Below are 27,006 nucleotides of genomic sequence, written 5' to 3' on the forward strand. Positions count from 1 at the left end.
CGTGACCCCTTACTGCATAAAAAGTATGTAAAACAGGACAGCAGTCATTTATTTCAGTCATTATTTCTTGTCATGATGGTACTTCACGAATGAACAAAGCTGATGAACAGAGAAACATGGACAAAGGTATAACTTTACTTATTTATGTTTCATGCTGAATGAAAAAGTTAAACACAAAAGCAGTTTACAGTTTGTAACAACAGGGGGAGATTGCTACTGTATAACCTTTTATCTTTGTTGATGCCATGACTTGTTACATGCACCAATAAATGCTTGTTTAAAAGTCTCAGACACTCTGGTGTAAAGTAACAGTGACAATTTCTTTCTTCTTTCTAATGATGCATATGTTTGTTAATTGATTTGCTACCGATTCCACACGATGTTAAGGTTTAATGAACATATAACAAAGTCTGACTTATCACATATATACTGATTAAAAGTGTCCTGAAACAAAATGAAACAGTGGTAAAATAAATAAATCACCTTCTTCCCTCCCCTCAGATGAACAGATATTGATGGGCTAATGAAGGTTCTGAAGAAAGACACAAATCATTTTAATTAATAACAGTAATCAAACAATTTCATATTGAAGATGAACTTACTGTACACTGACGTCCTGGCATAAACAAGATAGTTCTGTATTCACTTTGTGGTGTTTGGAAATTCGTGATCATGCCCTGCATTGTTCATTAAGCAGCTGGTTTTCCTCCTGCTAATAAAAGACTGGAACACACTCACCTTGACTGGGCGTCTGTCAGTAGTTGGGTGCGTCCAGCCTCCCTTCTTATATAGAGAGATCAGTGTTCACTCAGCAGAAATGACCTGCTCTATTTGGTCATGTACTTTTAGGCTCTCATGCTTGAGTATTTTTGCATCTAATCTGACCTCTGGCGTCTTTTGTCACAGGACAACACAGCCAGTTTATCACAGATTAAACGCATGTCGCTTTCACTTTCAGAGTCCCTGGTTTAAAGAGGTAAGTGATAAGAATTTAAATGAGAAATATGTACACAGACTATTCTTTGAAATGATTATGGTTAATCAGTGCATCCTCTACAGACGGCTTATTATTGGTGTCGTAACCAGAGGAGCCCAACTTTATCAACTAGAACATACGTGAACAGAATTTTGATGTGATGCTCTTTCATTAATAGGAATTTTAATCAGAATTGTTTGTTTTAAATACAAACCACTATGTCCTTAGTGGCTACAGCATGTGTCGAGAGTGAGCACATTAAACGTTCGTCTCATAGTAAACTATTTTACAGAAAGAGCATGGTGCCACACAGTCACAGTTAAACAACATACTGCATTTAAAGGTGTATAAATAGATCAAGACACATACAATGCAGCATTTTTTTTTTTAAATCAGTGTAAATATTGTTCTGGCAGCCGTATGGGTTACTGAAGTTCAGACATTGTTTTGGTCTTTACAATAATCTCCTTAATGCACCTTGGCACTGCAGAGGATCCGACTTTAGCCGTGGAGAAGCTCTCATGTGTCACTGGTATTCTGTTGCAGAAGCCTTGCAAGTCTTTCCTGTGACAAAGGGACAGAATTGGGCCTAACAGTTGCTAATCTAAGAACCTGTGAAAATAATGATACCTCATGATGGCAGAAACACTCGACGAGGTCTACGTTTCACAAAATCCTAAACTTAATTTGATTTGTTCTGTAGGAATGAAGGACAATGGGAAGAAGAACAATACTCGTATTTATAGCGCTTTAATTTCCTTTGTTGTTTAATTCATGCATCCAGGAGAGATCCAGTAAAACATGACATGTGTATCCTGTGAAAATAACTTGACAAACAAATGGTGATGGCATTTGCTTTGAAGTTCCCTTGATACAAAAGTCCACTACAAATCCCATCTGCCACTGTTATGTCAGTGTCATTACATCCAAAACTGCAAATAAAAATGTTACTATTTCACAATACTTTCATACACAATATGTATTTCTATACTTAATTTGCAGTGTGACATTCTGCCAGCAGTGTCATGACATGAAATCCTAAAAACTACTCCACTTTGAGTGATAAAGCCTGCCAAAGTGTTGAATTATCTCGTTATGGCATCCAACGGTGGAAATCTTCTGGAGCAGGGCCAACGTTTGAGTTAACGTGACAAGATTCCAAATGCCACATCACGGCATCACACTCTCTGAGTGAGAAATGTATGACAAGGGGTCAAGTAGAACTTTAGTTTGTTACAAATGTTGGCAACACTTTACTTTGAGTATTTTGCATTCATGAGCAGTACATAAACACTCAATAAATGGTTTATAACATACTATTGTACAATGTAGTTTTACAGTGTTGAATGTGTTTGTCAACAACTACATAACTAGAGGCTGGTGTATAAACAGTTAACGAATGACTATGAATATAGTAAAACACAGTTTTAATGATGTAAAATATGTCTTCATAGGAGAAGTTGTTTACAATACTGGACATTAATAAACATAAATGAATATCTGCTTACAACTACATTGTGTGTTATAAAGCGTTTATTATAAGTTTGTATAATTGTAATGAATACTAAATAATGCTGTATAGCTCCACATAATAGAAGGTATAACACACTTGTGCAATAGAGAGGGGATAATAAAAGTTGGACATTTTTTGTCTTCCCTGACACATTTTTTTGGGGGGATACAGAAGTAATTTCACTCGATATCCTTTAAACTGGTCTAACAAAAGCAGTCCTGTTTTTAGACATGACATATAATCCCAAAGAATTTGGGAATTTGCAATTACTGAGGAATATTTTAGGCTCCACAGCCATATATTGGCCTGATTATAGTGCATAAAGGAACAGACAGGCAATGATTGCAGGGGTCCACCTTCTATTTATGTACTTATTACTTTCCAGCAAGTCTGCAGTCTGAGTCATTGAAATTTGTATGAAAATGTGCAACACAAATAAACTTGATTTACTGCCGTCTGGAAAGTGAAGGGAGCTGGTGTGGACCTTGACCTTTTTGTTTGAACTTGGTTTCATGGAAAGGAAGGAGATCTGTAAACACTACAATATCATTCAGTACTCTCACAAGTGTGTTTAGGTGTCAACACAGTCATTTTCAATAAATCTAAACAAACCGACTTTTCATGGGGGCTCCAGACAAATGATTTGTAAGTGCAGAAATTAAAGAGGTAGTAGACGATTGTAAAAGAACAGGACATACTATATTTAAGAAGTGAAAACTTGTTGTTGCCATGTTTTCTCTCTCTGGCCGCTGATATTTGTATACATGACTATTAGGGAGCTGTCTGGAACGGAAAGGGTGTAAAGTTTATAATTCTCTACTGACAGTGCTCTAACACAGTCTGAGGCTTCATCTTTACTATTTTTGACCCAATTGGCCCTAAAATCTGAAGGTTGTGAATCCACAGAATGACAAATATTTAGTGGTCTGCCGGCTCAGATGTCTGACTTTCCTGTTGGTTTATTGGGGCTTGATGATCCTTGAGCCCAGACAGATGACAGGCATGTTCGTCCTAAATGGGGTCGTCTAGCTGGGTCAAAGGGCCTCAGCTTAGAGACCGTCTCTGAAATATGATATTGCGAACATAATTACACTCTCTCTGCCACATCACACAGAGAGGTATTGGAATATTTCAAAATGCTCATAGTTTTTTACCAAATTTATTAATTTTCAAATACACTGAGTTTGATTTTTAACAGTAATCTGGGTGTTTCTCAACTGATTATGATTCAAAGTACAACACCAGTGTTTACAAAAATGAGTGATGTAAACAGAACAACTGTACTACAGCATCTGATTCATTCAGGTTACAGGTTGTTTGATGAGTTCGACATGGCCACCATTAAAAATTGTGTATTTCAACTCTTTCTATCATTGTCACCTTTGTATATTTAGATTGTTGTAATGAATTGTTTATGTGTATTTGTGTTAGCACACTTGCTTGCCGGAAATTGCCACTTGGGAAACAAATAAAGTATTTTGACTTAACCTGATTAGAATTGACTTTTAGTTTATACCTTCATTATTGATAATACCTTAGCAGCCTGCAGTTCAAATCCAACCTGCGGCCCTTTGTTGCGTGTCGCCCTCTCTCTCGCCCCCTTTCTATGTCTATCTTAAGCTGTATATCTAATAAAGGTAATTAAATCCCCCCTACAAAATAATAACAAAAAAGATTAGCAAGCTAATGCAAAATAAAACTGAAGAACTACAAATTATTTGAAAAGGAGAAAAACTCCAGAGCATGATCATTTAAACTGGATATTTCTATCATTAAATGAAGCATGAAGGCTGCTTACTTCAAATAACAACCATATCAATAATCAGTTGTTAGTCAATGACCCTTTCATCTCCTCGCTGCTGAAAGTCAAAGTTAAAGGTTTGTTTTTAACAACTCAACTGTGCGTATCAGACATGAGAAACAACCACCTATCCTGGTGGCTCTTGTGACTCGGCTACGTGTTGTGCTTCATAAAGTCTCCTGGTTTATTTGTCAGTAAACGTACAGCTCTATTGTCCAATGTGAAATCCTCAGTGAACAGGTGATTAGTTTTGTGTCTCCAGGTTGTTTGAGACAGGCACTTGTGTTGTCTCAAGGGCGCAGATGTATTTATAAACCCTTTCTTTAAATGGTCTTGTTGTACAGTGTGTCCTGACAGATGAACTGAAGACAAGGCCATGCTTGTAGCTTGACCTTCCCTTAAGGCAAGTGTTTGTTCCCCGTGAGTGGCAAGAAGGGGATCAAGTTATATGATGTGTAGTAGTTTGCATTCTTTCCCTGTTGAAAGATGACCCTAAATTGGCAAAGATGGGGAGAGGGCATTAGGAGCTAAATACTGAGGACTTCACACCCTACGAAAGAGGTCTATATATTCAATAAAATGTGAAACCTGATCTCTTGTGCTCCCGGGTGTGCTTATTAGGAAGAAATACAAATATAGCTGTCTCCTCAGCAATGTTCTCAGAGCTCAGCCATTTGTCACTGCCTCAAGTATTATTGTGGGACAACCTTTGATATAAAACATTCCCTTCCTCGGTGGTCCTAGTCTCAAATATAACAAACACATTTATGCTTATAACAATATATCGTAGTCTTACGTCTTAAAATCATATTGTGTTTATTCACTGTGTGTCAAATCTTACTCAGCGCTCTGCTGCAGCAACTGCTTCCACTGATACCAGATAAATAAACACAATTTTAAAGGATTACTGATTAATGAGACGGAACAATCAATCACTTTTGTCAAATTTATATGAATGTCCAACAAGCTTTAGGACTCAAATAAAAGTAATAACAGAATGAAAAATGAAAATATGGAAATCGTGATGTACGACTTACAGCACATAAAGTAGTAAAAAGTCCTTAACAGATAGGGATATAACTGTCTATCATTGCAGAAGTAGTTACAACATCAACGTATATATCTCTGCATTCTCCAGAAAATCTGTTAAACCAGTTTGAAATGTCTGTTTTTGGCTAATAAGTGATCAAATACCTGACAAATCAAGAAACGTCATCACATTGCCCATAATGCCTCAATATTAAATCTATTTAAGAAGTAGTTACCTCTGTATAAATGTTAGAGGAAAATATCTGATGCTAGACAAATGCATATCTCCTCATGTTGTCTATTTGCAAGCGTTAGTATTCCTTCCTCCAGTTAAGTTTGTCTTTGTTCTTTCCTTCTAACAGTTAAATACTGATTCATTTCTCCTCTCTGTCCTTTTGCTCCAGTCCACTCTTCATAAAACCATTTCTAAACTATAGGATTTGAGAAATACATGCCAACCAGATTCATTCTGTTAATTATTATCGTTTTCTTTACTTCATCTTTTAAGAATTACTAGTACTAGAATATTACTTCATCCTGCCCGTAAGGTATTTTGCTTTTGATGCAGATCAAGATTTTAAGTCCGAAAACTTGTCAAGCATCAAGTAAGGTTGTAATTTCCTTATTCAGTGGACAGCAAAATGCTTTAGTTCCTATAATGAATCTTAACCTACAGTGTAGTTACCTAACCATAGACATCACTGTGCACAGACACACTGAGGTATCATTGTGTGTTGTGGTTCACTAATAGGTCTATTTCCATCACAACTTGACACAGTGCAACATGTGTTTTGAAGCCCATAAAAACTGTAAGGTCACTAGACTGTCAGTAACATTATCACCACGAGGCAAAGATTTGCAGTTATCTTAACCTGCAGGACTTTTACATGTTAACAGGCGACAGTTGACATCCCGCCTATTTTGAATGGTGGAGCTACACGCGCTGCTGCTCACGCTTGAACACTAAATACACAACTCAGAATCTGTTTATCTCCAGTGTTACTATTAGAAATTAGCTTTATGTTCTCCTGATAAAAGTTTGATGATTCGTCTCATTCCTTTTAATTTACTTTTTTAAATGTATAAAGAATGTCAATACTTGTCTTCTGCTAAATGAATCTCTGCATGTAGTTGGTGAATTAATGGAGTGAAATTGTTTTTCTGTAACACTATAGTATATACTTAATAATCCTCAAGAGTTGAGACATTGGCTTATTTGTTTAAAAATATTCTCTGTGTACTTTAAAAGAATATGACTTACATTTGAAAGTTCCGCTTGTAACGTTTGTGTTTTATTACCGCCATACATCCTTTGAATTAAGTGTGAAGTGAAACCAATATATTAATGACATAGAAAGGGTATTCAATTGCATGGAGATTTATTTCTTGTTACACATCAGACAAAAACATCATACTGTATGATTTCTTGTACTGTGTCATGTCTGATGCTCATTCTTCACCCTCCTTTCCTTTTTGAATCAATACAAAAGAGACAGTAAGAAGGTAGTGGTTAAACAGTTTGTCAAGATGTAAAGATACAGAAGTTCCTTGAATGAACATCATTGGTGTACAGAGTGAAAATAAATAAAAATGAACATACCCTGACGATCTCACGGCTTTTGGCTCTCAGCTTGTTCACCTGAGACTCAGCGATGTCAGCTCTCTCCTGAGCTTCCTCCATCTCATGCTGCACCTTCCTGTACCTGGACAGGTGAGTGTTGGCCTGCTCCGCCTGGAAAGCATAAAGTTAAAGCGGTGATATGTTGAACAATCTTTACAAACATATGAGATTAAAACCATTAGATGACGGCGCATTATGCTGTCAGTCCTATGGTGTTAGGAAAGGTGTCACTGGTGTGATGCCTATTTGCATTGCATGCGTCAAATATTTCACACTCACAGCCTCCTCAGACTGCCTCTTGTAGGATTTCACTTTCAGCTGCAGCTTGTCCACCAGATCCTGAAGTCGGGCGATATTCTTCTTGTCCTCCTCAAACTAGAGGCGGTATAGAGCACGGTTTGTCAGACCAAAACTAAAGCCAATACCATCCTCCCAACGTGTTTTAGGAGGATCTTTGCAGCATGCAGTACGATCCAACAGACATCTTCCAACAGGAAGCCACTTCAGAAAAATTGTCAAGAGCAACCAAACATCCTACAAACTCTGACAATATGAATTTAAGCACAACAGCAGATACAGTTACACAATGTCTGTCGGGAATCCTTCAGTCCTGTCAATCAAGCTGCCTGTGGGAATTGAGTTTACATGAAAGCGTTCCTTCTCTTTACAATTTTTCATAGTGTAAATCTGTAAAAATATCTATAAATATCAATCATTTGGTCAACCTAATCTATGCACATAACCACATGTATTTATAGCTGCAACAGCAGAATGCCTATATTTTAGCTGTGATCCACTCTTAATCACTTCAGTATATCGGAGCTTCAGACATATGATGGCAATTAATGCCCTCTAGGGGTTTGAATCATATTCCACATCCAGTTTGACTTTAGCAGCACACATTTTATGATAGGAGTTGTGTCGCTATTCAAATTGAATTGGTGCACAATGCAAGTTTTAGGTTTTGGTTCTCTGTACCTGGTAAGTCAGTTCCTTTACCCTGCGTTCATATTTGCGGACTCCTTTCACAGCTTCAGCTCCACGTCTCTGCTCGGCCTCGACCTCCGACTCGAGCTCTCGGACCTTGACAATAAGAGGTGCAGATGTTATGGTGACAGGACTCAATATGCTTGAACAGATGACAAATCTTTTATGAGCTTGTTGGGTAACATGTTTGTTACAAGTAGAAAATGCTGGAGGTTGTAAAGGCCCTGAAATTAAAGCTGAAATTCAGCAATTTAACACCAATCATGGTTTCATTTCAAATCCAAATTGCAAGAGCACAGAGTCAAAAAATAACTTAAATAAACAAATGAACTTACCCTAGCCTCCAGTTTCTGGAGCTGCTTCTTGTCGCCCTTTAGGGCGAGATTCTCAGCTTCATCCAGACGTTGCTGCAGGTCTTTCACTGTCACCTCCAGGTTCTTCTTCATCCTCTCCAAATGAGAGCTGGTGTCCTGCTCCTTCTTCAGCTCTTCTGCCATCATCGCGGCCTAAACATAAAGTGATTGTAAGAAGGGCAACGAGCAGAATGATCAAAGAAAATACACCTACTTTGTAAACCAATTGTAAAACAAAAGGGGAGATTGCTACAGGATAGTTGTAGATTTAACACCAGGGCTGTTCCAAATATAATTGTTGGGGCTCCGGAGCTTTGCTAGTAATCAACAGTGAATATTCAACTCAATCTGCAGCGTGTGCTGTGACAGCAGGAGCGCTTTACTTCTTGGGTTGTAGGCATCACAGACTGATGTCATTAAAGTAGCACAGTTCCTCTGCCACACGCTCACATGTTTTTGTTTTTTAAAATAGAAATGTATCATGATGGGTCCACGAGGGCCGTTTTTACTTCTCCAGTTATTAGTCATCAATTTAATTTAGCTGTCCTTTATTTAAAACAAGGGTACGGGAATGTCTCTACATTGAGATCCAATATTGGACCTTCGGTAAGCATATGGGTTTTTAATGAAACAATAAAAACATGCTAAATACTACGACAGAGCTCACATCAGTGATGGCCTTCTTGGCCTTTTCTTCAGCATTTCTTGCTTCCTGGACAGAATCTTCCACTTCACCCTGGACCTGAATGAGGTCAGCCTCCAACTTCCTTTTATTGTTCATAAGATTTGTATTCTAAAAAGGAAAAAAAAATATATAGTAAGGTTTCTACACATTTAGGGATTTATATTCAACAGTTGTTAAAAAATACAGATATATAATACCTGAGAGTGCAGCAGTCCCACACGCTCGCTGGCATCAACCAGCTCCTGTTCAGCCACTTTGCGGCTTCTGTCTGTTTGCTCCAGTGCAGCTCTCAGCTCCTCGATCTCAGCCAGCATCAGGGTGTTCCTGCGCTCCACCATGGCAACCTGCTCCCTCATGTCTTCCTGGCCTCTTACGGCTTCATCAAGGTGCAGCATCGTATCCTAAATGGTAAAACATTGAAAGATTTGTCAGCAAACACTTTCCGCTTGTTTCAAGGCAAGATGCTCTGCCACAAATCCTTGAGTGGATATACCTTAAACTGTCCCTGCACGTCTCTTAGCTGTTTCTGGGCTTCAGCTGCCTGGCGGTTTGCGTGGCTCAGCTGAATCTCCATCTCGTTGAGGTCTCCCTCCATCTTCTTCTTGGTTCTCAGGGCATCATTCCTGCTCCTGACCTCGGCATCCAAAGTGCTCTGCAAGGATTCAATCACTCTCTGGCAGTTCCTCTTGATCTGCTCCATCTCCTCGTCTTTCTCTGCAAGTTTTCTGTCGATTTCATTTTTCACCTGGGTGAGCTCGAGCTGGATACGGATGATCTTTGATTCTTCGTGCTCCAGTGTAGCCTACAAAATGAAATATACTGTATGTTGGATAACTTCAGAATTTAGAAGTTGTTAAGTATACAGAAAGTTGCAGTTTTTGGATCAAGATCAAGATTCCTAACTCCAGAGTTCCTCGTTTGGCTTTTTCTTTGCAAACAAGTTGATTTTTATACCTCTGCCTCCTCTAGGGCAATCTGGACTTCTGCTCTCTCGTTTTCTGCTGTCTTCTTCCCCTTTTCAAGCTCATGAATTGTCTTTCCTGATTCAGCAATATGTTCAGTCAAATCAGAGATTTCCTCTGTTGGAAAAAAAAACACAACACAAAATTCACATAATGCAATGTGCAATTTTTTAAGTGTAATTATAGTATTGCATAAATTATTTATCAAATTTTCAGATCAGATCAGACACAGGAGCCCAAACTTCAATATTTTGAGTGTTATGTTTATAAAAACAATTCAACTCACATTGATTGTTTTTCCTTAATTGTGAATGTTTCAAATATTAAGTAAAGAATGCATTTAATTTCAACAATCACATGCAGTATTTGATGTCTTACGCTGCAGGTTCTTGTTCTCTCTCTTCAAGGTCTCCAGGTGGTCCAGAGTTTCTTCATAAGAGTTTTTCATTTTAAACATTTCTGTGCTTAAAGCGCGAGCCTCCTTCAGAGCCCCTTCAAGCTCTGCCTGGTTCTCCTCATACTTCTGTTTCCACTCTGCAAGAACCTGAAAAGTAAGAAACAAATTAGTGTTTTCTGTCACCTCATGTTGAAACAGTACAATACGAGATATATCTAACCTTGTCAAAGTTCCTTTGCTTCTTGTCCAGGTTAGCAGCCAGAGCATTAGCTCTCTCCACGTCAATCATCATGTCTTCCACTTCACCCTGCAGTCTCTGTTTTGTCTTTTCCAGAGAGGCACATTTTGCATTCACAGCCTCGATGGATTCTTCTGCATCCTGAAGACGCTGGGCGAGCTTTTTCCTGTTAAACCATATATGTGATGAGTTATAGAATTGATACATGTGATAACAGACTCAAAGCTCCTATGGAGGTGAATCCCTCCCAAACAACCAACTGAAAGTGCGTTCAGTGCTACAGTGGAAGAGCTTAAATTTGTCATTGAAAGTGTTCATACAAAGTTAACATTGTAATGACTTACTTAGCCTCCTCCAGCTCCTCAGTGCGCTGAATGGCATCAGTCTCGTATTTGGCTCTCCACTGAGCCACCTCGCTGTTGGCCTTTGACATTGCCCTCTGCAGCTCAGATTTGGCCTCCTGCTCCTCCTCATACTGCTCTCTGAGCAGGTCGCAGTCATGACGAGCTGACTGAACAGCATGAGCCAGGGCGTTCTTGGCCTAATAATGACAAAATACATGATGAGGCAAATCAAATTTCGTCTTTGAAAAAAATACAATAGATTATTTGCTGCTACATTAAACAAAAGCATACTGCAATACCTTAACTTCATCCTCAAGGAGCCTTTTGAGCTCCTCAATTTGATGAATATAAGCCTGTTTTCCCCTTGTTAGCTGTGAAACTAGAGACTCCTTTTCTTCCAACTGACGACCAAATTCCCCTGATTGGAAACATTTTCTTAGGTTAGTGATCAGTGCTGACTTACATTGTAATGTTTTCTGAAAGGTTGAAGGCTCAGTTTGATTTAATATTCTCATCCTAAATGTTGCTCTCACCATTTTCAGTCAACAGCCTGGATCTTTGAACATTAACCTCATTTAACTGACGCACATGTTCTTCATTCTGGGTCTTTAATTCACTTAGTTGATCCTCAAGAGAACGGCACATTTTCTCCAGGTTACCCTACGGACACAAATCAACGTTAAGTTCACTGTAGTCATAATGCTAGTACTGTTGACGATAAAACAGAAATTGTGTTTATTTTTATTCTTTAAATAAAAGAAACATTTCTAAATTTTACTTTTGATTTGGCAATGGACTCCATATTGCTGCTGAGGTCATCGATCTCCATCTTGTATTCGCTTTTCTCTTTCTCCAGCTTCTGTTTGACTCTCTGGAGGTTATCAATCTGTTCTCCCAGCTCTGCCACACTGTCAGCCTGCTTCTTGCGGAGAGCTGCAGCGGTGGCCTCGTGCTGCAGGGTGGACTCCTCCAGATCACGACGCAGCTTCTGAAAGTCGGCCTCACGCTTCTTGCTCATCTCGATCTGAGCAGACGTTGCTCCACCAGCTTCTTCCAGCCTCTCGCTGATCTCCTCAAGTTCCCTGGAAAGATCAGACCTCTGCTTCTCCACCTTGGCCCGAGCAGCCCGCTCAGCCTCAATCTCCTCCTCCAGCTCCTCAATACGAGCCTGTGACAAACACTTATAAGTCTCAAGTAAAGCCCACGCTGATTATTGACGCTTGTAAGAATAATTCACTATTCCCAATCCTAGTTATGGCTATGGTTTTACAAATGGTTTAATTAGAAGCATGCAAGTGAAACAAAAATGTTGTTGATATATTTTAGTGAGTGTATTCCTGAATTTCATTCCATCCATCCAGTTACTTTCAGAAGATTACTGTAAATATATTTGTACATATTTTTGCCTGATACAATCACTAATATTCAATAAAAATTCCCTCAACAAAGCCTGAACATATATTTACACATTACCTGCAGTTCCTTGATTTTCTTATGAAGTTGAACACCGAGTGACTGTTCATCTTCTATCTTTCCAAGAAGCTGACTCATCTCAAAGTCCCTCCTTAGATGGAAAAAACAATGAGAAATGTTGGAAGCGCGCTGTTAATTTGGGAATTGTTATAAATAAGATTCATTATAACATACTTCTTAACCTTCTCGTCAGACTGTTGCTTGTCGTTCTCCAGATCCATTATGGACTCATGGGCCAGTTTCAGATCTCCTTCAAGCTTTCTTTTTGATCGCTCAAGATCCATACGTAGCTTCTTCTCTTGCTCCAATGAACCTTCAATCTAGTAAAATCACATATAGTGTAAACAGTTCAAGTGGAAATCCAGAAATACTTTAGTGCACTTGTTTTAAACAAAAACACAGCCTCTCACATCGTCCACTTGCTGCTCCAGCTTGGTCTTGGCCTTCGTCAGACAGTTGACTTTGTCTTCCTCTGCCTGCAGATCATCAAGGGTCTGCTGATGGGCCTCTTGGAGGGCTTTCTTCTCTTTGGTCAACTTGACAATGGTCTCATCTTGAGATGTCATTTCCTCAACCAGGTTTTTAACCTGTATTCACAATATTGTGAAAAATATTTTAAAGGGTTTAAGCTTTTTACAAGATCCGATTTCAGGCCTTAAGGAAGATTTACCAACCTTGTTCTCAGTGGCGTGCTTCTCCTTTTCTACTTTGGCCAGGGTGAGCTCCAAGTCATCAATGTCTTTCTTCAACTCAGAGCACTCGTCCTCCAGCTTCCTCTTCTTTGCAGTCAGCTCACCATTCATTTCCTCCTCATCCTCCAGTCTCTCAGACGTCTCCTTGACTTTGGCCTCAAGGTGGATTTTTGATTTAATGAGAACCTCACACCTTTCCTCTGCATCACTGAGGGTTTCACCTTCCTAGATTTGATACATGACATCAAAATGATAATTAATTAACTTTAAAACCAGGATCTCTGAGAAAGCAATTCCCACTTTCTTTGTAACGTACAGCCTGAATTTGTAGCTGCAAGTCATTCTTCTCCTGCAGCAGAGAAACCATCTTCTCCTCCAGTTCTTTCTTCTTAGCCAGAGCCTTCGCGAGATCCTCTTTCATCTTTCCAAAGTCCTCTTTCATTTGGACCATCTCTTTTTCACTCTCTGCACTCTTCAGCAGAGGCTTTATTCTGAAGTACAGCTTCATCCATGGCCAAGTTTTGACATTCATGAATGAGCGAATGTTGTACTGGACGGAGTAAATTGCCTCCCTGGGGAAACAAGAATCCAGTTTTTTAGAAACAGATGCTATTATTAAAAAAACTATTTCTTATTGCTGCAAACCTTACACCCCTTTTTGTGTGTTGAAATTAAATCTCAACAAATTAAAAACAAAGCATTGTTGAATTCAGGATACTGTGTTGTGGACAGTTGACCTCTGTGACTAAGTCTTAGCTGAGGAACTCCTGGCCAATGTAGGAAGAGCCATCAAAAGGCACCCCAGATGTGAACCCATTGAGCTGAGTTGCCACTTCTTCTCTGCGCTTTCCTCCAGAGCAGGAAAGAGATCATGTGGTCCATCTGATCAAGAACTGCAGTTATGTAAAGATTTACAGTATTTTCAAGACTCAATCTACTGTTATCTTTTTTTACTCGTGTTTTACTTGTGTCGCGTTGTGTAGCATGACTTTTCCTTGGCAGTGACTGACTCAATGTCCAGGGTATGAGCAAGAAAACAAAGCCTCACTGTAAGGCTGTCACACTTTATGTTTGCACTGGACTTGTTAATCCACCACTGTTACTGTACAAGTACAAGAGCTTCATGAAGTAAAATTAGGCCACGTACATGACACTAAACCTGCACTGATAATAATATAACATGCTGTTATCAAAAAAAGTTATGAATCAAAACATTTTGGCTGTGAGTGCCACAGTGCATAACAAAACAATCAGCCCACCTTCTCTGCATCATTTTGGCAAATTCTTGTCTCATGAGGAAACCTCTGCAGAGAGCCTGAGTCATTGTGACCAGTTCAACCAGTTTCTCATCTCTCATCTCCTCAAGCGTGCCCAGTAGTCCAGCCTTGAAGAATACCTGACGATAGAAGTAATAGCATTGATTTAACCAAAACGTGTTTTGTTTCAAGCTACACAGTGATTTAATTATATTTGATTGTAATGAAGTCTGTTTATTTACCTTGGTATGGCCAAATCGATACTGTGATTTTTCCACACTAATGGATTCCAGCAGTTTCTCTGAGGCCTTCTTGTTGTCAATAAACTGTCCCTCAGGGATGACACTAGCATTCAATACTTTGTATCTGAAAGGATTGGTTTAAATCAGATCATCAACAGAACAGAATCAAGAAATGTGGACTGAGAGGTACAGAAATAGCTTCTGCTACCTCTGCTTGAAGTCAGCGTAGAGGATTCTGCTGGGGAAACCTTTCCTGCAGATCCTGATACCTTCCAGCACACCGTTACACCTCAGCTGGTGGATAACCAGGAAGTTCTCCATGAGACCTTAAACAGAACCAAGCACACCAATGTAATCGCTGCTGATGAAGACCTTGTGCAGATCAGTGTTACATAGAGGTTTGTCATTTGCAGAAATCGCCGTGATTTCAAACAACGACTATGGGACAGAGAGCCTAACCATACACAAAATGAACAAGAGTGAGTTATGCGTTCATAAAGACCTCCCACATCCTAATTGCTGTGAGGAATTTGAGACTTCTGTTAGTTATAGACATGACATTTTTAGGACTAACCTGGTGTCTTTGATTCATTGGGAATCAAGCAGCGCACAAAGTGTGGGTGAGTGCTCCTCAAGTTGGACATCAGCTTGCCCAAGTTTTCCTGTGAATGACAAATCCTTTATTATACATATTTTCCCCAAAATCTTGACACTGACATGACTACACTATCTATAGTGTTTCATAACTTAGATAACAACACAACAAAAATAAATTGTGACAAATGAATGAGCTTAACATTGAAGTTTCAGTTTGTTCAGGTTGAATGGGAGAGGTTTTGTGGTACGTCTGAACTTAATTATAGGAACATTTATACATATGTTTTTGCTATTACCTCAGAATTTTTGTTAATAATAAATGTTTTGAAGATAATCAGAATGAAATTTCAATTTGCTGTATCAGAAGATTGAACCCAGACCATTCATGTTGAAGGTCTCCCTAATCAATACACTACCTTGATCTGCAGCAATGTGGATTCAGGTAACAAAACTGGCGTGCTACAAGAACAAATCTATGATTTTAACAAGTCACAACTACATGCTTGCTTCTTGTGTAAAGCTTAGTGTTAGGATCTCCTTTTATAAACAATCCCTGCAAAGTGGGCAGTCATTCATATAAGCATTTAAGAGTGACCACAAAATGAAAATACCCTGAAGAGAGCCGACACAGTCTGGAAGGAGCCACCCTTCTTCTTGCCGCCACCCTTCTTTCCACCTTTACCATCTGTAAAAAAGGATTTACAATTTTTATTTTCATTCTGCAATTTGTTTTACAAATCATTTCCAAGCATGATGGCATTCATGTTGCTGAATATTGGCTACTTTTTATATTCGTATCTTAAATTATTTGTACAAGCCCTCTTAGCTTTTCTGAAACCTTCCCTGTAAAAAATCTAAACTAGGATATACTGGTGATGTCTGACTGAAATGACTATGATGCAGTACATTTCCTTCGATACTTCATGTTGTGTAATTCCTTATATACGTATAAAAAAAAACTACCTTCTGCATGTGATGCATAGAGGTGAGACAACAGTTTGACTGAAGACTTCTGGTAGAGCTGAATCACTGAGTCATTCAGGGGGTCTTTGTTCTTATCCAGCCAGCCAGTGACATTGTAGTCAACAGTGCCGGCATAGTGCACCAGGGCGAAATGGGCCTCAGCTTTGCCTTTGGCTGGTTTGGGTTTCTGGAAGGGAGCACTTTTACCAAGATGCTGGTCATACAGTTTGTTCTTGAAGGTGATGTCTGTTGCCTTTGGGAACATACACTCCTCTTCAAGGATGGAGAAGAGGCCCATTGGCTGTCATGATGAAATGATTATTTTAAACAAAAGTTTTCAAGTCATCGGATAGTTTTCTGTTTGTGAATATTCAGCGTGTCTCTCACCTTCTCAATCAGCTCAATGCAGGCAGCCAAGTCCATGCCAAAATCAATGAACTCCCATTCAATTCCCTCTTTCTTGTACTCTTCTTGCTCCAGGACAAACATGTGGTGGTTGAAAAACTGTTGCAGTTTTTCATTGGTGAAGTTGATGCACAGCTGCTCCAAGCTGTTGTACTTGTGATGGGACAAAAGACACAGTGTCAACCTTCATTGTGCTGGTTCAATCTGTAAAAATTAACAAGTGCCATGTATTGTTTACTCACATCAAAGATTTCAAACCCTGCAATGTCTAAGACACCAATGAAAAAGTTTCTGGGCTGCCTGGTATCCAGCATCTCATTAATTCTGACGACCATCCACAAGAACATTTTCTCATAGACAGACTTGCTGAGAGCCATGACGGAATTATGCACCTAAAGATTGAAATAGTTGGAGTTCTGGTTATTTGGAACAAGGGGTATTCATATATTAGGTATTACATTTATGTTCATTCACTTATATTGTTTTATGTAAATTACCTGAGGCACCGTTTGACCTTTAACCACCATTTCATTGCCGACCTTGACTCTCGGGTAGCATAAAGCCTTGAGCAAATCAGCAGAGTTCAGGCCCTGGAGGTAGGCGATTTTATCTGCCTCTGAAAAACAAAACCCCCCAAAATGATCACTCAATAATGCTAATAAGTTACAACGGTGATTAACGACGATATAAAAATCGACAGTATTTTTTACAAAATCCATCCATTCATCCTGTGCTGCTTGTTTGGATCCAGGTCACTGTGACAGCAGGCTAAGTGCAGAATAAGTGGAGGCTAAGTGCAGAATAAGTGGAGGCTAAGTGCAGGCCATGCTAGACATTGTTCTCATCGGTCAAATCCTCCAGCTCATCCCCGGGAATCCTAAAGCATTTCTAAACCAGAAGTGATCCAGCATTTTCTGGGTCGGCCCCAGGGTCTGATCCCCGTTGAATGTCCCCAGAATACATTTCTTGGGAAGCATCTGGGAGGCAGCCTCAACGGATGGCCAAAACACCTCAACTGGCTCCTGTTAATCCAAAGGACCAGTAGGTCTACTCTGAGCTCCGTGGACCCCTCAGCCTGGCCTTAAGGGGAGGTTGAGACACCCTAGACACCCTAACTTTTACAATGCCATTATTCTCAATTGTGGAAGCATGATTGAATAAACAAATACACAGAATATAAGTTAAATTCTGATTAAATGTATGCAGTGACAAAAAAAAACATTCCAGTATGTTTGTAATGATTCATTGTTTAGTATAAAGAAGCATTTACCTTCAGTGCCATCGGGCTCGGCCTGCTCTTCACGCTGCTTCTGCTTGAACTTCATGTTTCCATGATGGACCACAGCTCCAGTCAGCTTGTAAATGCCTATTTTCTCTTCGCCAGTGAAGCCCAGGATATCAATGGCAGTCTGCAGAAACCCAGATTTCTGTTATTATTTTGTCTTTCAGTAAAGGATCCTCATTGCATACAAAGGTTTCCTGGTTCACTGTGTGTTGTCAGTTGCTCCAACAAGACATAATAATAACATCTTAGAAACCCTTACAGTATGTGCAATATTTAATCACTTTAAAGTTAGAGTGTAAATGTTTTGGATCTTGCAACATGTGTCCTCACATCAGTGGCAATGAACTCCTCAATATCGTCAATACTCTTGACAGTGATTTCACCGTGACTGATCATGGGAAAGTCGTAAGGGTTGGTGGTGATGAGGAGAGCCTCTGAAAAATATTTATTGGGTTTCATCATACAGAATCAGGTGACGCATGTGTTTATACTATAAAATGATCTATGGCAAAACGTCTCACCTATCAGCTCAGGTTTGTGGCCTGTCATGAGCTGATAGAAGATGTGGTAGCTCCTCTCAGCAGACAGCTGGAACGTCACTCGAGACTTCTCCAGCAGATCTGTAGAACAAGGTGATGATAAGCTGGTTTACAGTTTGTGCTTTCATGACACCTTCTGGATAACGATAGGCTGGAGGCTTACATGTTTCAATATCAGCTGAAGCCAACTTTCCAGTTGATCCAAAATGGATTCTGATGAATTTACCCTACAGAAGATAGCGGTTATCAGTGTGGGCATATTTGTGACTGGAGCAAGAACAGCATGCCTCTCAATTTTGATATTGTACAACATTCTATAGTGTAAAGACAAATACTGAGTAAAGAGTACTAGCATATCTTAAAAACAGCCACTATATTAAAGACGCAGGATTTTGTGAACCAAAACTTACAAAGCGGGATGAGTTGTCATTCCTCACAGTTTTGGCATTACCATAAGCCTCCAACAAGGGATTGGCTGCAATGATTTGATCCTCCAGCGACCCCTTAAAACAACGTCATATGACATGTGTTTGTATTCACACTTTCATATATATTATACATATTTACAGTATATAATATTATTTACCTGCATTTTTCCAGAGGTCTGCTCAGATTTCTTTCCTCCAGCCACTGCAATTGTCGCAAAGTACTGGATGACACGTTTGGTGTTGACAGTCTTTCCTGCACCAGATTCTCCGCTGTGTTCATAAACATAAATGGATTTTACAACAGTGTCTAATACTTACACTGTAGATAATATGTAAAAATGGTCACTTACGTAATCAGGATTGACTGGTTTTCTTTATCTGCAAGACATCAAAATGGTTAGGAGTTCTCCTAAAATGCACCTGCTATATTTCTGGACACACAATGGCTTGCAAACTGAGTGCCTGAGTACCTTGGAGCATGAACTGATAGGCATTGTCAGAGATGGAGAAGATGTGGGGTGGAGCCTCAATCCTCTTCTTGCCTCTGTATCCTGATACAACCACTGAATCATACACTGGGAGGTTCTTGTAGGGGTTCACAGTCACGCAGAACAGCCCTGAGTAGGTCTGTTATAAGAAGAGCACATTTCTATTAAATATCACCTTCATACTTGCATACTGTATAAACAGTGCAACCACTGGTCTTACATAAATCATCCATGCTGCGTAGCGCTCTTTGAGGTTATACAGCACAGAAGGCTCACTGAGGTGGGTCATCATGGCCATGTCCTCAATCTTATCGTACTTCGGAGGGTTCATGGGGAAGATGTCATCGTCCTTTACAGTAAGGGTCTGCACCAAAACAGTGAAGAATTAATTCTTAGAATGTGCAGTGCCATAATGAAATAAAGAGTGAGGATTTGTCGCATTAACATTACTTGTGTCTGTTATATTATATAACAATAGATGTCTACATACCTTCCCACCCTGAATTTCAACTGTGGCTTTGCCACCTTCCTTCTTTACTAGTTTGCCCTTCAAATACATCTCAGCGGGCTCCGTCACGTAATAAGCTGATTTGGCATCAAAGGGAGTGTTTTGAGCTTCTACCCTCTCCCTTTCAGATTTCCGGAGGTATATGGCCGCCGGGCCAAAACACTGCATTTCCGCGTCCGTACTCATGGCGCCTCTGTAATTAAAGTGTAAATTAAAACATAACAAATTGAATTAATAGAAAGACATTTTAAGATTCATCAAAATTAATCTAATTAAGTAACTATTTGCATGAATGTCATTTACCTTTTTGTTGCCAAGTGATGAAGTTATGTGGGTACTAAGAAAAAGTCAAAATCAGATTAGCATAAGAAACACATGCAACTTTCTGCAATCCTAACTCATCATTTAACTAAGTAAAAGCACTGATCACGGCATAAAGTGTGATAGGAGACTCACCTACGTTGACAGGCCGTCTGTCCAAAACGTCTGACCGGGCCTGGGAGTTCTTCTTTTATACTGAAATCTCTGGACAGCACACAGGAACAGCACTCCTGTTTAGGTCACTCAGCTTGTCTAGAGAACGATATCAGATGGCCTTCTTCAGCCAAACTGGTGTCACCTAATCCCATATGATACAAAAACAGCATTAACAATAAATAAAACCCCAGATTAAAATAGTAGATTACTGTCCAAAAACCAAACAGCTGATAATGACAATGCACTCTCAAACCTCAATGTGTTTTACTAAGTGGTTTAACGAGAAGGAATAATTGATATAAACTGTACTTTTCAGGTACATGTGTATAAATGAAAATTAGGAATTAAGATGTATTCCTCAAAATCTTTGTGAATGTGGGCCAGAAAGTCTTATTACAGGATTATGTTCTCTATCTGCATGCAGACAAGTTTATTACACCATCAAACTAACTTTCAGCAGTGACATTGTTTAAAACGTCTCTTGAGCATAGGGCCAAGTGTTCAGTTAAGGCTAATTTAAGATCCCATTATGGTCCATTATACGTTGTGTTTTCTCTCCAAAGAAAGATGACACCTGGGCCGCTGTGAAAGTATTCTCTTGTGGTGTGATTATGTTGCAATAAAAGGTGACATTCAATACCTCTGGCCTTTCTTTCGACTTATTAGGACTTAAAGCAAATATAGCCTCCAGCTCATAAATGCCCATGGTCTTAATATTGCAATTGTTGACAAATGCACTGAATGCTTCTGTTAATTACATGTCAGATGTATTTCAGCATCCTGTTACTAAGCACCTCAGAAAAAAAATCCAGGCTGTGAAGCTCCGTATTCTTGCTTCAGACTATCAGTATTGTGACTAGGTCATAACCTCATCAAGTTCAATTTAGTTAGGTTCTGTATCGTGGTAAGTAGAGATCTACAACAGAGTTTGATGGCCACAGCATGGTGCTAGCATTGCTTATTGTTTGCTTATTGTTTGGTTCCTGCAGAGGCCTCTGATGCTGGATATGCTTGTGCTGTATTTGTAAAAATGTGCCAACCAAATGAGTTGCGTGTAACCGAGTCATTTATGGTACTTACAGTTGATATTGTTTCAAATAACAAAGAAAACTCTCTGTATTTCTTAACTGTAGGCATTAAGCAAGTGCAGTGTGTTGGGTTAGGGAAAAGTTAGTTAGGAAAATATGATCTTGAAATTGTTCGATGAGAACTTCTTGTGGTTTCTCAATTACAATTAATATTAATCATAATTGTGAGTTGTGTTTATGTTCCAGTACGGCTTGTATCAACAAGCAGAGATGACAAGATAATGTGTTAATTTTTCCACCTGTTATCTTATCATTTTGTTGTATGGGATGGTCTGTATTGTGTAAGCCACTACTGTTATATCAAGTTTGCCGTTAACATGTATGTGCTAAAAAAGGTAAATGACAAACAAATAAAAAAAACCTGGGAAGCTCACAAGCATATATGAGATTAGATATGCTATAAAATATAAGATATATCTGACCAGTGCAGCTGCTCAAAGCCTAAAATTCTCAACACTAACAAACCTAGTTTACCATTCTCTATTTTCTAAATTGGTTGATTTATAAGCCTTCATCCACTGTATCAATTTGTTAAAAAAAAAAGAAGAATAAACTGCAAATATTTGCCTAAATGGAAACAGATCAAAAGCTTGTTCACATGATAGACCACCTGTTGGTTTTGGGTAAACACCATCTCGTCTTCAGGGTGGCCAAGACATTTTTGAAATCCAAAGCAGCTAATATTCCCATGTGTGTGATAAATAAGACATCTCTGTGCAGGTGTTACATTGCTGAAAATGTTGTTTGGTTGTGTGTGTGTGTGTGTTACCATTTACTCTTGCGTGAGAGAGACATTCATACAAGTGTAAGAAAAAGAGGAAAAGAGAGATTTTCTTGAGTCGACTCCAAAATAAAAACGGTCTGAATTTACAAGTGGGCCTTTGCATTTTTTGTTGTTAGTATACATGTGAAGTATAAAGTATTTAATATCATGGTTTTGTCTGCATTTAGATGTGTAGTATTCATACCATTGAATCGTTTACCTGTTGATGATGATAAAAAGACGTTTGTATTACCGTTATATCCATTTCATTTGAGGCTTTATGAAATTATACAAACATGCTTTGTATACAACACAATGGCTTTTTGTTGATAAGTGATGCAGTGACTGTATGATGAAACTCCCTGATCTGACCTGAGAGTAAAACTAACATTTCAAAGTATGTAGGGATTCCAGCCATGTAAAATTCATCTTCTTGTCTTCAGACTCTTAGTCATGTTCGACATATTTGTCTTGATGTGCTGTTAAATATTCAAAACTCAATACTTGCATAATTGAATAAAACCTGAGTGTCTTAATAAAGTCAGTGTTAAAGGCTTTTTAACTCTTATATAGTCCAAACATAATTGCTGAGTAATGATAACACTCTAAATTAGTTTGTGAGTGTGCATGTAAGTAATGTTAATTGTTCATAAAGAAAGCCTGTGACCCCCACTGACTCTGACTCTTACATCCCCAGGACATTTTCTTACTGTTACACACCCTTGGACATACTTTCTGTTTCTATATTTAAATACACTTGCCACTTTTATAATATACTTGTTTTAAAGTACTGTTATTTGTTTGCTTGTTACCACATTGTATTGTAAATTTTAATATTTTTAAATTATGCCTTGATCATTGTTTGTTGTTCATTGTATATTGTTTATTTTTATTTGTATTGTTTATTGTTGTGCACCAATCACCAAATCAAATTGTAACGTGTAACGTACCTGGCAATAAACGGTTCTGATTCTGATTCTGATTCTGATTCTGACATGGCGACGACTGAGCCGGTGACTAGCAGTCAACAATGTTAACAACACGCACAGTGCAAACAAGGGGAACAGTGCTGACAGAGCTAATTGTGTTTAACGGAGGGGGAAGAGGAGGGTGGGTGCTATGCTGCCATGATAATGCCGTCACTCAGGAAGGTGTTATCAGCAGTAATCACCCGTGTGAGTGCAGTGCAGAGAGGGGGCCATGAGCATCGGGGCCAACAGAGAGACTCACATGCACGAGCGGCCAGCCTGGCTACAAAAATAAACAAGAGAGAAGCTTGGATTACAACACACACAAAGAGGGAGAGCGACTTCATTGTTTGCTCAGGTGGACATTACTCCTGTATTGTATTGAGAACCTTTAACACAGGACGTTCTCCACACAACAGATATGCGGTTCAACACATTTGCTTGAATACACTCTTACAGTTCTGTCCATAAGTATCAGCTATGTTTAAGTATATAGTATTTCTTTGACAAATTTTAATAAAACGTAAGATTTCATTTGAATTAAATTCGAATAACTAATAAATATTACATATGCCCATCATAAATAATTGGCTTATTTGTCTCTGGTTAGTAATTCTAAAATATCACGTTTAATGTTTATTCTTTAATCTTTCATAACTACGTGTGTCCAACAGTTGTGGATTTCTCTGTTTATTGCACACATTGCTTCGTCTTGCATTTAGTATTTCATTTATATTGACTTGTTTTTAATTTCAGGTCATTTCTGTCCCCTACAGATAAGTGGTTCTTTGGAAGGGACTACAGATGAACATCCAGTTCTTCTCTCCACTTTGCATGTTTGCCCATTTCTGAATGAGTATTCACATCTTGCTGTATTCCCAAGACACCATTTTTTCATCCAGAAATGCTTTTTATTACAGGTACATAAAGTTAATTTGGATGATTCATTGAGGTTGTTAGTTTTATTTCCATTTATAATTGAGTATTTTGTCATTTTTCCTGGAACAATTTTAGATGTTCTCCAAATAAATTCCATAAAACTGATTTACAGCAGATTTAAGTAATAAATATCATACCTTCAGCTATCTTTGGTGTTCAGTTGACCTCGATCCATCTCACCCAGGTCTCTTTTCTTCTTCTTCCACTTTCTGTGTACTGTAGATCAGGAATAATACAGCATCAGTTAGTTGGTTTAGTTAGATTGTTTTCTATATTAGATAATTGGTTTTATTGATTAGAAAAGTGCAAATCAAGGGTTAGGGTTAGCTTTATCTTGTATGTCATTGTGAAATGGAGGTTAACTCAACCCATTTTAAATATGACATTTGGTTTAGTTGAGTAAAACACAGCCTGTGACAATTGCTGTAAAAAGTCTTCTTATTTTTAATAGAAAACCTGCATTACAAACTGTAAGAAAGTAGTATTTTTGGTGGTTGACCAATATTAGGGATTCAAAGTCAGGCTGCTTTGATAATGACCATTCCTCTTTTAAAAGGATAGTTTCACAATGTTCTTGTCTGTCTTGAAACTTGTAACATGCCGATATGAATATTGAAATAGTAAACACTTGTCTTAGGAAACGCAAAGACAGAATTTTCTTTTTACTAAACAGACTGTTGCTTGGCATTTGTAATTTGTCTTACTCAGGCTGTTTAAGCCCCAACCTCTACATTAATCTGTCTCTTGTGAGTTTCCCAGCTTAAAAGGATGTGTAATACTAAATAGCTGGAGTTCCTGTTTAACCAAAACATAACTGCCATGCTATTTTCCCCTTGGGATTGACGGACTAATGTCTGAGTGAATTGCTTAATGAATATTTAAGTGTCTATACTGAGTGCATTACATAAGCTGTATACAATAGGTGACACATAACCTTCTTGTTATGTGTCACTGACTAAACTCTGCGACTGGCTGAACTGGTTTTATTTTAGTTGCACATTTTAAATCATATTCTCAAAAAACGCAATATAAGAGCTGCCCAATATAAATTTAAATAATAAACTACAGTAGTTCGCTACTTTTGAAATTAGATAATAGTGAAGTAATGAATTAACAACTACAACTGGAGACAGGAAAGAAATTAATTGAACCATAATTTCCATATTTCAAAGTGAATTAAATGAAAACAGGCAAAGATGTGAACAGTGAAATACTGACATGTATGTACTAGAACCACCATCTTAAAAGGGTTATGAAGGACTGTCCAGGGCTTTTCTCTGCATTATGTCCAATGTGTGGTGAAAGAGATTCCAACATGTCTTTGTGACCCTGGATAGGAAAAAAGTAAAAATGAAACATTAGTAAATTCATAATTATAAATGAGTATTCACAACTTTTTATCATTAATGACTTAGTGTTAGAATACTTAACTCACTACTTAAGGCATGAGTTGGTGACATGGTGTAATGCCAAGACACTAGAGGTTGATGATAGATAGAGTAGCTGGTGTCAAAAGCAGCATGTTTGCGCCTTTGCAACTTGAGGCTCCCTCTGGTGTTTATACAATGGCAGTGACCCCCACCACAAACACGAATACACACACATCCTTGTTGTGACAGTCCTTCACACTGCCAATGAACTGACAGTGCCCCAAGCATTCACTCTCAATGTGGTCGTTAAGAGAAGTTGTTCCTGCACAAAGTTTTCGAAAGAGCAATTGATTTTCATCATACAAGTGATGCGGAAAGGCCAATTACAGTGTATCTCGAAAAAACTTTAAAACTTAATTTGCTGAGTGTCATGAGTGAGGTCAGAAGCTTCCAAAATATCATGTATGACTAATAGATTGTTGGAGTCCCCACCCACTTTTCACTCTAATCCCAGGAGCTCTACTGCAAGATGGATAAGTAAGCAGGGTCAGAACCCAACACTGAGACCTAATTTTAACCAACAAAGCCTAAAGGTTGTCACAAACAAAAAGTTATGACATTTTTCAAAATGAAAGTCACCAATTGCAAATACGATGTATACGTCCTGATGCATGAATTACACCAAAGCAGTTCTGATACAGACATTCTTAAACAGAACACATTCTCACACAAAAATAGGCTGAAAACAGCTTATTTCCAAGAAGTCTGACACAACTGCAATTTTGTTGTACTTTTATAATGGTAATAAAGTTCAAACACATGGGCACTGAAAGTTTGAATTGTTTTACTTCTAAAACAACCATAAGTACCATTCCAAATAGTCGGAATGATTGCCGTACCACAACATACAGCCAAACTCAAATACAGGGTTTGAAAGTCAGTGCAATTACTGAAGTTCAAAACGCAGGCACACCAGCACTCATCTATAAAATGTAAATGAAAATATAACAATGCAGATTTGTAATTACAATTTACAAAAAGTATTAAAAATGTTTGTACTTACAATGTTAGATATGGATGCTACTGCATATCCATGCTCTGTGACCAACTTGTAGACTGGAATGTTTCTCAACACTCACCTTGGTTTGTTATCCCGGGTCCAGTTGTTGCTGCTTGACAAATAAAGAAACTGACACACGGAGATCAAAGGACCTTAAAAAAAAAACAATAAACCTCTTGAGCATTTGGTTTGAGCATCAACACAAGCCTGGTGCTATATTTGAGTTTTGCCCTAATAAGACAGATGATTTCAGAGCAGGTTTCATGTAACACATGTTCATTGAAGACAGAGGCTCATTATATCTTGTTGGTAACCACTTCAGAATTTCTTCTTCTTAATCACTACCCAATACTCTTTCCAATGGAAATAGTGCCTGATAGCCGTCTACCCACACTTTTCTGTGCCACATTCTTGGCAAAGACATTTTGCCGTTGCGGAAGAGTACACTTGCCATCAACAAAAAGATCTCTTACCCACATACTGCAGATTTTAACAAACAAAACAGTTTGAATTCCCTAAACTTTAGGAAAAAGTGATACACAAAGACGATCACGGTGAG

General features: G+C 38.5%; 1 protein-coding gene across 1 annotated transcript; it reads right to left on the reverse strand.

Annotated features, from left to right (window-relative positions):
* Positions 1-6,681: 6,681 nt before the first annotated feature.
* Positions 6,682-25,348, reverse strand: LOC142970414 (myosin heavy chain, fast skeletal muscle-like). The gene is made up of 44 exons (XM_076110622.1): positions 25,236-25,348; positions 24,155-24,233; positions 23,341-23,361; positions 20,239-20,401; positions 20,086-20,119; positions 19,765-19,975; positions 19,495-19,638; positions 19,257-19,413; positions 19,137-19,164; positions 18,945-19,056; positions 18,769-18,861; positions 18,522-18,585; positions 18,341-18,439; positions 18,150-18,253; positions 17,805-17,943; positions 17,032-17,150; positions 16,777-16,926; positions 16,517-16,687; positions 16,130-16,430; positions 15,778-15,851; positions 15,144-15,231; positions 14,778-14,895; positions 14,570-14,693; positions 14,331-14,467; positions 13,388-13,643; positions 13,054-13,296; positions 12,790-12,966; positions 12,554-12,699; positions 12,380-12,470; positions 11,685-12,074; positions 11,440-11,566; positions 11,206-11,324; positions 10,907-11,103; positions 10,545-10,728; positions 10,306-10,471; positions 9,920-10,044; positions 9,459-9,767; positions 9,163-9,366; positions 8,948-9,073; positions 8,263-8,433; positions 7,919-8,023; positions 7,220-7,315; positions 6,920-7,051; positions 6,682-6,788 (listed from the first exon to the last, which is right to left on the reverse strand). Exons 6-44 carry the CDS (start codon positions 19,966-19,968, stop codon positions 6,756-6,758), a joined length of 5,823 nt encoding a protein of 1,940 aa, XP_075966737.1. The 5' UTR covers positions 19,969-19,975; positions 20,086-20,119; positions 20,239-20,401; positions 23,341-23,361; positions 24,155-24,233; positions 25,236-25,348; the 3' UTR covers positions 6,682-6,755.
* Between the last annotated feature and the right edge of the window lie 1,658 nt (positions 25,349-27,006).

This window comes from Anarhichas minor, unplaced genomic scaffold (assembly GCF_050575085.1).
Source record: "Anarhichas minor isolate MPS153535 unplaced genomic scaffold, ASM5057508v1 ptg000043l, whole genome shotgun sequence".
Taxonomy (NCBI): domain Eukaryota; kingdom Metazoa; phylum Chordata; class Actinopteri; order Perciformes; family Anarhichadidae; genus Anarhichas; species Anarhichas minor.